Source organism: Myotis yumanensis, unplaced genomic scaffold (genome assembly GCF_028538775.1).
Source record: "Myotis yumanensis isolate MYYU_CA2020_CCGP unplaced genomic scaffold, mMyoYum1.0.hap1 SCAF_11, whole genome shotgun sequence".
NCBI classification, from domain to species: Eukaryota; Metazoa; Chordata; class Mammalia; order Chiroptera; family Vespertilionidae; genus Myotis; species Myotis yumanensis.
In genome coordinates this window covers 71,304,655-71,316,795 of record NW_027223762.1, presented here as the reverse complement: position 1 = coordinate 71,316,795, position 12,141 = coordinate 71,304,655, and the positions used below count along the sequence as shown (strand labels likewise).

The window sequence follows — 12,141 nt, the reverse complement described above, 5'->3', positions numbered from 1 at the left end:
CAGGGCTGGCTCTGCTGTGGGCCCTGAAACGAACGCCAAGCATCCCGGCTGCTGGAGAACCGGGTGAGGATGGTGCCGAGAAATCCCTGCATGGATGCTGGACTCAAACTCAGCGTTAGCCGCGCACTTTCCGATTCTGGTTTGGGAAGCACAGCCGGACAGGTTTCTGTTGTTCCGTCAGCACGGCAGGAGGAGAGGGGTGTGTCACGCAGGAGTCCTTGCGTGAGGCCAAGGCCCTGGGGAGGTTCCTGAAGGACTACTTTGATAGCAGCCTGAAGGGATGCTGGAAGTCTGAGCCCACTGCAGACAGTAGCATCGATCCCATAAAGGCAGTGGTCAGTAGAGCAACGGTTCCCCACGGAGCCAGGCCCTAATCCCTACTACCCTGCGGCTGTTTTCCCTACGTGGCAAAGGGACTTGGCAGATGTGACTGGTTTAAGGGCCTGGAGACAGCAGAGATCCTGATTCCGGATGATCATGGTGGGCCCTCTAATCACAGGCTTCCCTCGAAGTGGAGAACCTTCCGCGGCTGCAGAGAACCAGGGAGGTGGCATCTTGAAGAGAACTCAGCCCGCCGTTTCTGGCTTTAGAGGTGGGAGAAGGGGACCACAACCGAGGACGCAGCAGCCTCTGTAGGCTGGGGATGCCTCAGCGCACAGCTGGCAACACAACAAGGATGCTGGTCCTGCCGTGGCCGGGAATCAAATTCTGCCAACAGGCCGATGAGCAGGAACACATTCTCACGAGTCTTCAGAAGGTCACGGCCTGTGACGCCTCGATGTGTGCCTGGGGAGACCCATGCCACACTCTGACTCACATCTGCAAGGTCACTCCGGGTCGAGTAAGCCATGCCCTTTGGGGCAATGTGTTCCGGCAGCAATACCAAACGAATACGGCTACTGTTATACGCGTGTGCAGTCTGCTTTGTAACAGCTAAACACCAGGGCCGCTTCCCCTGCCTCGGGATATCCTTCAGCGACACGTGAGAGGCCTCGGGAATTCCACTGTCAACGGAGCTGTGTGACTAGGTCGCTTACGCTTCTGACTCTATAGGAGTGTTAGTGGCTATTCTTTTGTAAGCTTGTTTGCACACAGCTTTGGTGGTTTCCTTGGGAAATGCTATGTGAACTGCACCGATCTTTTCCAATGGGTGTTCAATTAGCAGACATTTATTTCCCCTCCAGTGCCTCCCTCCAGGGTGCGCAGTAGGGAATCAGAGGGGCCTGCAGATGGCTGGTGGGGACCCCGGAGGCAGGCCAGGTGCCTTCCCTCGGCCCCATGTCCTCAGCTCTTCGATGGGCTGTGATGCCTGGCTTGCAGAACCATGGCAACGATGGTCAGGTGACCCTGATGACTGCCGGTCCTTAAAAGATGGTCATGAAGAAGAGGAAGCGGAGAGAAGCGCCTGTTGAGAGAGCTGCACTCGCAGGCCTTCCCGCGGGGGGAAGAGGGGCTGCTCCCCTGCAGCCTCGGGCCTGGGAGCCCGCTGCCCCCCTGCCCCCCAGCTTGCTCCCCACCCAGGTTTTCATTCAATGCCCAGAGAGGTTTTGAGAACCAGCAGGCCACACCCTTTCCTTCAGAACAAAGCGCTTTATAGGTGACTTTTTCACCCTAAAGTGTGGTTTTGGGATTATATCCCGGCACCTCGCCATGCCTCCAGTCCCAGCTGTTTGAGACGTCCTAGGGGCTCATGAAAATGGGTCAGAAATCGCACGACACTGAGCTAGTCTGCCTCACACTTCGGGAGTAATAATAACAATGACGATGATGATGACGATGACGATGGTGAAGTCAGTAACCTCCTTTCGGCCGGTGTGCTGGAAATAGCCACTCCCTGCCCGTGGCCTCTCCTGCGTGTCACTCGGCTCACCCTCCGCGTGGTGGTATGTGTGCTGTAAGAGAATTGCTTAATGTCCTGTGTCCTCCAGGGACAAGGCAAGAAAGGAGAAAGAGGAAAGGGAGGAAGGAAAGCTGCCTCAAACAAGAGGAGTAACGCTGAGAGAAGTGCATCCAAACAAGGGTTCCGTGGCCACGTGGAGCCTGCCGTGCACAGGACCAGGAACGGGGACCCAGGGTGACGCTGTCAGGCCTCAGGGGAGCCCCGGAGAGGAGGCTGGTGAGAGCTGCAGACGAGGACTTGGTCCCAGAGGTCAGGCTTATGAGTCCTGTGAGGTCTCGTCCAGCTGAGGGAGGCCTGGCCCAGCTCTGGGGCTCCCAGGGGGCCTCCTGGGGTGGAGCCTCAGGGGAGCAGTTAGGGGCTGTCCCTGTGAACCTGTGCTCCCCCCCGCCCCCCCCCCCCCCACACACACACACACAGGCATTCTATCTGCCACACAAGTGCCTCCGCACAGCCCAGGTAAGCTAAGGCCTGATCCTGGGCTCATGAAATACTACAGTCCCAAACCTCAATCCAAACCCAGTGGCGACAAGGGCTTGGAACCGTCCAGGTCCTACCTGTGAGAGGTAACCTTGCCCTGCGGGTCCCAGCGAGGCAGGAAGGCCTGTCTCCTCCGGAACAGACCTGGGCCAGCACATGAGGCGTATGGGCTGGGGAGGAGACACCTCGGTAAACGCGAATCCTCCCCAAACCCTGGGAGTGAAAGCAGAAAGCACCCTAAGCCATCGCTCCTCTGTGCGTGTGGCCCACGTGGCCCAGGTGACGCCCAGGTTGGTGGTTTGGATGGTGAGGCAGGACCCAGCTGCTGGGAAATGAGCCTTTAGGACAAGCATGTCAAACTCAAAGGCTAACGGGCCAAAATAAACGAGGCATGCAGCGGCGGGCCGCGAGTTTGACATGCTTGCTTGAGGACATCTGTGCAAGGGATGTGAGCAAGGTGGAAACCTTCCCAAGGGAACGTCCCAGGCTCCCACATTCTGCTCCGAGAGGAGCTGACGCAGAGCCTCGAGCAAGTGTGAGTGCACGTGGGCAGGCCCCGGCCTGGAGGGCTTGGGAGGCCTGGGGATCTGCATTTCCACAAAGCTCCCAGGCTCCTGCAGCAGCCCTGTGACATCATCAAGCTGTCTGCTCATTCCCTGCATCCTGTGGACACAGAGGGTGCCACCGGGCACGTGGGGATGTCGCCGCCATGATGTGATGGACAACTTGGCTTCCTGGGGAGCTGAGCTGGGAGGGCACCTCCAGAGTCTGCCCTGCCTCCCAGCCTCTCCTCCCATGTGACCCCGAGACTGACAGGGCCTGGTCTGGAGTAGCCCTCTCTGAGGTTCTGCCCACAAGGGTCCTTGGGTTCTGAAGCTCGGCCAGGTGTCCAAGACCCTCCAGAGCTGAGGCCTCAGCACACGGTGCTGTGGGGGGGTCTGTTTCCAGGGAGAAGGACGCCATGGTGCTGGACCCCTCCAGCAACGTGTACTACCGCTGGCTGACCGTCATCGCCCTGCCTGTCTTCTACAACTGGTGTCTGCTGGTGTGCAGGTAGGGGTGTGGCTGGGCCTCCCTCCAGCGGGCGGGGGGCGGGGGGTGAAGGAGGGAGGGCAGCCCGCCTTCAGGCAGGACTCTGAGTGTCACTCAAGAGCCCGGCCATGCAGCTGGCGCCTGTGTCTCCATGGTGAGGCCGCTCTGGAGGAGCACCGTGCGGGCTCTGAGGCGCGTGGGGACCTGTGCTGGGGCCCACAGCACCCGGGAGCCTTGATGGAGGCGTAGGAGGAAGATGAGGGCGAGCTGCGGGTGCTCTGCGGGCAGGGTGCTCTGAGGGCAGGGTGCTCTGCGGGCAGGGTGCCGGGGAGGAGCCTGCTCTCTGGCTGTGGCTGTGGGTCGGTGCAGAGGGAGCTGCGGCTCCTGTGAAGGCAGCAGGGCCTGTGGGTGCTCCTGAGCAGCCTGCAGGGCAGGTGCGCGTCCCTGGGCCAGCCTGTGCTTCGGGACGCAGGGGCGAGCGGTGGCTCTTCTGGGGACAAGCGGAGGCGCAGGGACTTCTTTAAGGAAGCTGCAGGAGAGGGAGGCAAGAGCAGCTCCTCTCATAAGGGGCAGAGGGAGGGGGATTTGGGGCTTCTCCTAGGAAAATGCTGCTCCTCAGGGTAGGTGGGGGCCAGGCTTTCCTGGGCGAGCCTGCAGGACAGAGACCTGGCTGCGGCCTCTGTGGGCCAGCAGGGGCTGCAGGAGAGGAGCAGGAGGTGTTGTTTCTCCTCCAGGGGGTAGGCGGGGTCTGGGCCTTCCGAGCCAGGTACAGGGCGAGGATGCAGGGACAAGAGGCTGCATTTCTGAGAGGACCCATGGCTTTGGGGCATCCTGTTCAAGTCCAGAGACAAGAACGCAGGGTGAAGGGGCCCCTGGGGGTAGGAGTTTGGGCGCCTGGAGGGGATGAGCAGGTGCAGCTACTCTTCTGGGGGTAGGGACTCTGGGAAGGCCCTTAGCAGGCATTCGGGGACAGAGCTGTTGATTTTCTGGGATACACAGGGGGGTTGGGCTTTTCTAATCAAACTTCGGGAAATGATAAGGGGTGAGCTGCTACTCTCGGAGAACAAGCAAGGGGTTGGGGGCTCTTCCCAGCAGGCCTGTGAGACAAGGATGCAGGGTGAGCTCTTGCTCTTCTGGGGATAGTAGGAGAGGCAGGGGAGCTGTGGGCGTTCCTAAGCAAGCCTGCAAGGCAGGTGTGACTGTTGGAGATACACGGGGCTTTGGGGCTTCCCTGAGCACGTGGTAGGGGGCGCGGGGCAGAGGTGCTGCTCTGCGAGGGTACACAGGGCTTTGGGGTCCCTGAGCCAGCCTGCCAGGTAAGACTGCAGGGGTGCGTCCTGCTCTCCTGGTGGTGTGGGAGCCACCTGCCCAGGCCGCACGGCAGGTGTGCAGGGCCCCAGGGCTCCCTGAGTGTAAGGGGGGCTTTCGGGATTATCTGAGCAGGGGTGGGCTCCCACACCTTACCCTCTGAGGGTAAGTTGGGGTGAAGCAGGGAGAACGGAGGGCCTCTCCCAGTCCACCCGGGGACAGGACAGAGGCAGGCTGCTGCTCTCTGGGGATCAGGGGTATTTTTCGGGTATTGTCTGTATGAGAAGCGGTGAACATAAAGATCGAGAAAGTAGAAGACATTTACTGGCTTGTTCACTGGTTAATCCTCCAGGAATTCTCATGTCTTTGACCTGGGAAGGGCAGGTCCTCAGCCTGCTCCTGACCCAGCAGTGAGGCCCAGAGAAACCGCCCGGCCTCAGAGCCCCCTGCTCAGAGCAAGCAGGGCCCACGCTTTGGGGTTAATCCCAGCTCTTCTTGGCTACGTGACCTTGAACACAAAGGTTTCTGGGAGCCTAGTCCCCTCCTTAGGGCCTGGGTGATGACGCCGGGGCGCAAGCCATGCAGGTCGGCTGGTGCCCAGAGGCCCTGCAGACATCTCTCCCTGTCGCCCTGGCTCAGGGCCTGTTTCGACGAGCTGCAGTCCGAGCACCTGGTGCTGTGGCTGGTCCTGGACTACTCGGCGGACGTCCTCTACGGCCTGGACGTGCTGGTGCGCGCCCGGACAGGTGAGTGCCCAGCCGGGACGTCCTGGGCCCGGCCACCGGCCCCACAGCAGGAGGGCCCAGGGGCCCACAGCCATGTTCAGGGAGATCCAGGATGGTAGGGTAGACTTTACCTACCCCTGACCACTAGAGCCAAGCAGGCTGGGGGAGCCTGCAGCAGTGATGGGGTGGTGCCGCCTCAAGCTTCCGCTGCTCCGGGGACAGAGCCCCGAGCAGAGGTCATGACCCCTGGGTTCTGGTCTCTCTTGTCCCAATGAGCTGTGCGACCCTGTGCAAGTCGAGCTGTCTTTCTGGGCCACATGGGTATTTCCATTGGTGTTGGAAGTAAGGAAGCCACATCACCATCTCGAAGCCCAGCCCAGCCCAGTGCGGCTGGAGGCAGGAGGCAGAGCGCGGTCCGTCTTCGCTGGGACGGCCGGCGGACCGGGACCTGCTGCTCCGTGGCTGTCAGAGGAGCACTTGACGTGGAGAACTGACTCTGGAACAGGCCTTCCTCCAGGTGCTTCTGGCTGCAAGTGGGGGCTACAGCCCCAGTCATGGCCCCCCGCCCTGCATCTCTGGGGCACCTTTTTCCAATTTGCACAAAGACATCATGTAAACTCATGGAGGCCCTGCTTGTGACTTCCAAGATTTTTTAGCGAAAAACTGTGCCATGGTTGTCGATATAAACATGCCCGATTGCAGCAATAAGCCGGGCAGCTCGGCAGTTCGCAGAGCGATGCAGCCCCCTCCTTTCCCCAGAGAACTGCTGCGCTGGAGACGGCAGGCAGGACTCTCCATCGGCCGACTTAGAAGCTGAGGCCAGAGACGCTGAGTGACTGGCCCAAAGTCCACGGTCACTCCCCCTCCCCAGCAGCCCCCCTGCTTCCATCCACATCCGTGCTCGGCGATGGCGACGTAACAGAAGTCCTCATGCACACAGCCCGGGGCTTGGCTTGCACGGTGACTGAGCCAGTCCTGGTGGTTGGCCACTCCTCAGTCACGTGAACCTAGCAAGACACAAGAGCTCCTGGCGTGGCCCAACTCCTGGGGCCGGCTGTCCCTCTTTCAACTAGGTCAGCAGCACAGGGCCTTCTTTCTCAGGTGTGCCCCCCCCTCCTTGTGCCTTGGCGCTACCCTGGCAACCTCAGACTCAGCAGGAACCCAGGGGTGAGGAGGCAGGTGAGCAAGAAACCCATTGGCTGTGGATTCTATTCCAAAGGGGAGAAAAAAACGCTTCAAAATCGAAAGAAGGTGTAATGAGGAAGTATCGAGGAGTCTTGAGGCTCAAGGAGTGTCATGTAATGCCAGTGGTTGGCAAACTGCGGCTCGCGAGCCACATGCGGCTCTTTGGCCCTTTGAGTGTGGCTCTTCCACAAAATACCACGTGCAGGCGTGCACATACAGTGCGATTGAAACTTCGTGGCCCGTGTGCAGAAGTCGGTATTTTGTGGAAAAGCCACACTCAAGGGGCCAAAGAGCCACATGTGGCTCGAGAGCCGCAGTTTGCCGACCACTGGTCTAGTCCAAGCATGTCAAACTCAAAGGCTAACATGGGCCAAATAAACAAGGTTGAAGTTTATGTGGGTCGCAAAAAAGCAAAAGCTTCAATTTCATAGAAACGTAGGTTTATTTCGATAGAGACATGCTGAATACAAAGGGCTGAAATAAATGAGTAATCTTCTTCTTATAATAATAAAAGCATAATATGCTAATTAGACCAGGCATCCTTCCGGATGACCTTCCAGACGAAGCTGGGGCTGTGAGAGAAGCCTGGGTCCCTGGTGCCAGAGGGAAGCCGGTGCCGGCAGCCAAGGGAAGGAAGGCTCTACTCTTGAATGAATTTCGTGTATCCGAAATTCATTAACATAAAATAATAGATTTTAATAAAAATTAATATTTTTTCTTGAACATTAACTTACCAGACACTGAATAACTGCACAAATTAATAAGCGTAATGCAAATAAACCTATTTTTCTTGTTCTCCGGAAGGGAAATATTTCCTGTTGTGCACACCAAACAAGTCAGTCCAAGACCAATGACGTGGCCATCGGCTGCTAGAATATTCGCTGCTAGGATTAGTGGGGAGAAATGGTGCACCTGAGCATAAGGGAAATGAATGCAACACGATTATAATAATCAGTCATTAGTGAACGTTGTAGTTCGTTATTAATAATTATGTATAACAGGATATTGTAAAAATTAAGTTACAAAATGTTTATTAAACGTTTCTTACATATTGTTATATTGGCTGGGCCGCAAAAATATTCGTTGTGGGCGGCGAGTTTGACATGCTTGGTCTAGGTTCTGAATAAACACGAGTTAACCGAAGAATGAAGTAACGAACGGGGTTAGGAAGCAGCACGTCCCTGACTCCCAGGGTCCAGCCCGTCTGACTTTCGGGGGTGAGCTCCAGGTTCCATGCTTCCCTTGGATGATGCCGTGTGCAGCCAGCAAGGAGCACAGTGCCTCCCTGGACAGTGTCTCCCACAGGCAGCTCATGCCCATTGGTGACTGGGGAAGCATGGCCATGACCTGTGCTTTTAACATTTTTATTAGTGTTTTCAAACATGCCCCCAGCCAGAGCGAGCAGTATTATGGATCCTCAGGCGCCCTCACCCAGCTTCAGCAGTCATCAACATTTTGCTAATCTTGTTTCTACCCTCACTCCCCACCCCTTTCTTGGCGGGACTATTTTAAAGCAAATCTCAGACAGTAACCCTTTTACCATGTATCTCTAATTTTCAAGGACTTGTTAAAAAATATAACTTCCATTTATGTTTCAAAATTTAATCATTTCTTTTTATCTTTAATGCCCAATCCATACTCAAATGGACCCAACTGATCTATATTTTTAAGTTAATAAAATGAATTAGGACATCCTAGACTGGTAAATATCAGTACCTTTCCTGTAGGCACGGTAAGTGTTGTGTTTTTTAAAAATATATATATTTTATTGATTTTTTACAGAGAGGAAGGGAGAGGGATAGAGAGTTAGAAACATCGATGAGAGAGAAACATCGATCAGCTGCCTCCTGCACACTCCCTACTGGGGATGTGCCTGCAACCAAGGTACATGCCCTTGACCGGAATCGAACCTGGGACCCCCCAGTCCACAGGCCGACGCTCTATCCACTGAGCCAAACCGGTTAGGGCTTCAATACTATTTTAAATGCAGGAAAATTACCTCAACAGTATATCGTCGATTCATTGAGCCAAACCGGTTAGGGCGGTAAGTGTGGTTTTGAAGTGGTTTCTAATATTAGTGTACCACCATGTCTTCTGTAGTCACGAGGTGAAGTATCTTTCTGTGGGCCCTGGTCAAAAAACACAGCCTCTTCGGTGCCCGCGTGACCTCCACCTCCCTCTTTAGGCTTCCTCGAGCAAGGCTTGATGGTCAGGGATGCCAAGAGGCTGTGGCGGCATTACACAGAGACCTTGCAGTTCAAGCTGGACGTGTTGTCCCTCGTCCCCACAGACCTGGCTTATTTCAAGCTGGGCATCAACTACCCGGAGCTGAGGTTCAACCGCCTGCTGAAGTTTGCCCGGCTCTTTGAATTCTTTGACCGCACAGAGACGAGGACCAGCTACCCCAACGTCTTCAGGATCGGGAACCTGGTTTTGTACATCCTCGTCATCATCCACTGGAACGCCTGCATCTACTTCGCCATTTCCAAGTTCATTGGTTTCGGGACAGACTCTTGGGTCTACCCAAACATCTCAAACCCGGAGTACGGGCGCCTCTCCAGGAAGTACATCTACAGTCTCTACTGGTCCACCTTGACCCTCACCACCATTGGTGAGACGCCGCCCCCTGTGAAAGACGAGGAGTACCTCTTTGTAGTCGTAGACTTCCTGGTGGGCGTCCTGATTTTTGCCACCATCGTGGGCAATGTGGGCTCCATGATCTCAAACATGAACGCCTCCCGGACTGAGTTCCAGGCCAAGATCGACGCCATCAAACAGTACATGCAGCTCCGCAAGGTGACCAAGGACTTGGAGACGCGGGTCATCCGGTGGTTCGACTACCTGTGGGCCAACCGCAAGACGGTGGATGAGAGGGAGGTGCTCAAGAGCCTCCCGGACAAGCTGAAGGCCGAGATCGCCATCAACGTGCACCTGGACACCCTGAAGAAGGTCCGCATCTTCCAGGACTGCGAGGCGGGGCTCCTGGTGGAGCTCGTGCTGAAGCTGCGGCCCGCGGTGTTCAGCCCCGGGGACTACATCTGCAAGAAGGGCGACATCGGGAGGGAGATGTACATCATCAAGGAGGGCAAGCTGGCGGTGGTGGCCGACGATGGGCTCACCCAGTTCGTGGTCCTCAGTGACGGGAGTTACTTTGGGGAGATCAGCATCTTAAACATCAAGGGGAGCAAGTCAGGGAACCGTAGGACGGCCAACATCCGCAGCATCGGCTACTCGGACCTGTTCTGCCTTTCCAAGGATGACCTGATGGAGGCGCTCACCGAATACCCTGACGCCAAGAAGGCCCTGGAGGAGAAGGGACGGCAGATCCTCATGAAGGACAACCTGATCGACGAGGAACTGGCCAAGGCCGGGGCAGACCCTCAGGACATCGAGGAGAAGGTGGAGCACCTGGAGTCCTCCCTGGACACCCTGCAGACCAGGTTCTCGCGGCTCCTGGCCGAGTACAGTGCCAGCCAGATGGTGGTGAAGCAGCGCCTCAGCCAACTGGAAAGCCAGGTGCAGCTCTGTGGGCGCAGCCCCCTGCCTGAGGGGGTCACACCGGAACCAGAGACCAAGCAGCAGTGAAGGCAGGGAGTCTGTCTCCTGCCTGGGGAGTCAGTTGTCCCTGCGATATGATATAGCCCAAGGCAAGGGACTTGGCAGGAGCATTCCAGCTCCTCCTGCCCTTTGCAGGCAGAGAGCCTCAGCTTCCTCATCTGGGAAATGGGACTTGTTCTGTCCGCCACGGTCAGGTGGCAGGTTCTTAGGAGGTCCACAGGGAACCCTGCGAGGGGCGGGACTTTGTGAAGTGCAGGTGTCCCCGGGCCAAGCACATGAAATCGTGGATACTGAACTCTTATTTTTTCACCCCTGAGGAATTCTTAGAAGTCTGACCATCCCTTTGTTATTCATTATACCCCCCACCCCCGCCCCCTCTGGCACCTTCCTCCACTCCGAGCCTGGAAGGGAGATGTGTCTGAGGCAGATTTCTGAACCTGGTACCTCCTCAGGGGCTCCTTGTGACCCTAGGAACCCAGGCCTTTGGGGGAGCTGTGCCAAGCTCAGGACGAGGCAAGGTCACCCCACCTGAGGTCACTTCAAGGCGGGGACGCAGATCCAGACGCCCTGCCATCCAGCCCCCACGAAACGGAATCTGTTTCACTGGAAAAAGAAAAGAAAAGAGCGTCTCAGCTCGGGAAGGAGCCCTCTCCCTCTAACTTGCCAAGGGATTAGAGGCGGCCTCTCGCCCTGGCGTGGGGGCTCTGGGGATGGGTTCCCAGCCAAACACGGCTGACAACAGGGACTCTGACAAGATGAGATCCTTAGGCCACATCTTTGCAAACTGCCCCTTCATCCCAGGAACCCTCACCCTCCCTCCGGAATTACATCCTGAGGCAAAGCTCTTAGCTGGCCAAGAGCACAGAGTGCAGAAGTAGCTCTTCAACAAACCCAGCCCGTGGAATTCCATTACCATTTTATAAGCTATTTAGGCATTGGGTTCTATGATTGTGAATTACAACCATAATGGTCCATCCTTTGCTTAAATACCTACTGGAAATTACCCCAAGAGAACTCCTCCTGATGCAGGCAAGCCATACGGGCAGCTTTTCCTTCTCTTTTCTCTCTCTCTCTCTCTCTCTCTCTCTGCCTCTTCTTTCCTTCCTTCCTTCCTTCCTTCCTTCCTTCCTTCCTTCCTTCCTTCCTTCCTTCCATCCTCCCTCCCTCCCTCCCTCCCTTCCTTCCTTCCTTCCTTCCTTTCTTCCTTCCTTCCTTCCTCTTCCTCCTCTTCCTGTTCCTCCTCTTTTCTCCCTCTTCTTCTCAGAAAAAATGCCCCATTTTGCTTTGGCAACTTTTGACGTTTTTGTGGTCTGATATTATAATCCATATGCCACATAACTGGGCCCTAATGTAGTTCATACAAAAGGTGCTGCATTTTCGAGTATGTATTTTGATGGGTCTCTTCTGGTTTTTATTATGAATCATTTAACCATTTTAACTTTAAAAAATAAAGGTAAACGGTTTATTAAAGGAAGTTAGGATGCAAGGAAATATCATCAGCAAAATGCAACTAGCAATGTATTCTCAAAACGCACATATTTTAACAGCCTTAACTATTAATTATGCCTCCATTCATATCTGCACAGGAAAAATAAAGACAGATTAAAAAATACTGAGTGATTCCTGCTTCATATTTTTTTTGTATTTTGTCATAAAGGAAGATGCAGCTGAGGTGTGTTTCTAGGCCATGGCCTGGCTACCCGGGAAAGAACAGGTGCAGGTGAGCAGGGAACAGCACCTGCCCGTGAGGGCCACACACAGGCAGGAGCAGGTAAGAAAATGCTACCAGACCGGCAGCGTGTGTCAGTGCAGAAGCCAAAGCACTCAGGCAGATACGAAGTGTATGCCGGGAAGGACGCTAAATTTGCAGGCATCTTTGTCCAGGGCCGCCCCGGGGTGTTTGGCGTTTGGGAAGGCGTGGCCAGGCAGGAAACTGGGGGAGCCTGGGAAGCACGC

At 55.8% G+C, this 12,141-nt stretch overlaps 1 protein-coding gene across 1 annotated transcript in view; it reads left to right on the top strand.

The window, feature by feature from the left end:
- CNGA3 (cyclic nucleotide gated channel subunit alpha 3) overlaps window positions 1-11,776 on the top strand; it is a 35,491-nt gene extending 23,715 nt beyond the window's left edge. Inside the window, 4 exon segments of the mRNA XM_070428550.1 lie at window positions 1,936-1,989; window positions 3,326-3,430; window positions 5,357-5,463; window positions 8,813-11,776. Coding sequence (XP_070284651.1) covers window positions 1,936-1,989; window positions 3,326-3,430; window positions 5,357-5,463; window positions 8,813-10,212 — 1,666 coding nt within the window. The 3' untranslated portion in view covers window positions 10,213-11,776.
- Window positions 11,777-12,141: the final 365 nt, after the last annotated feature.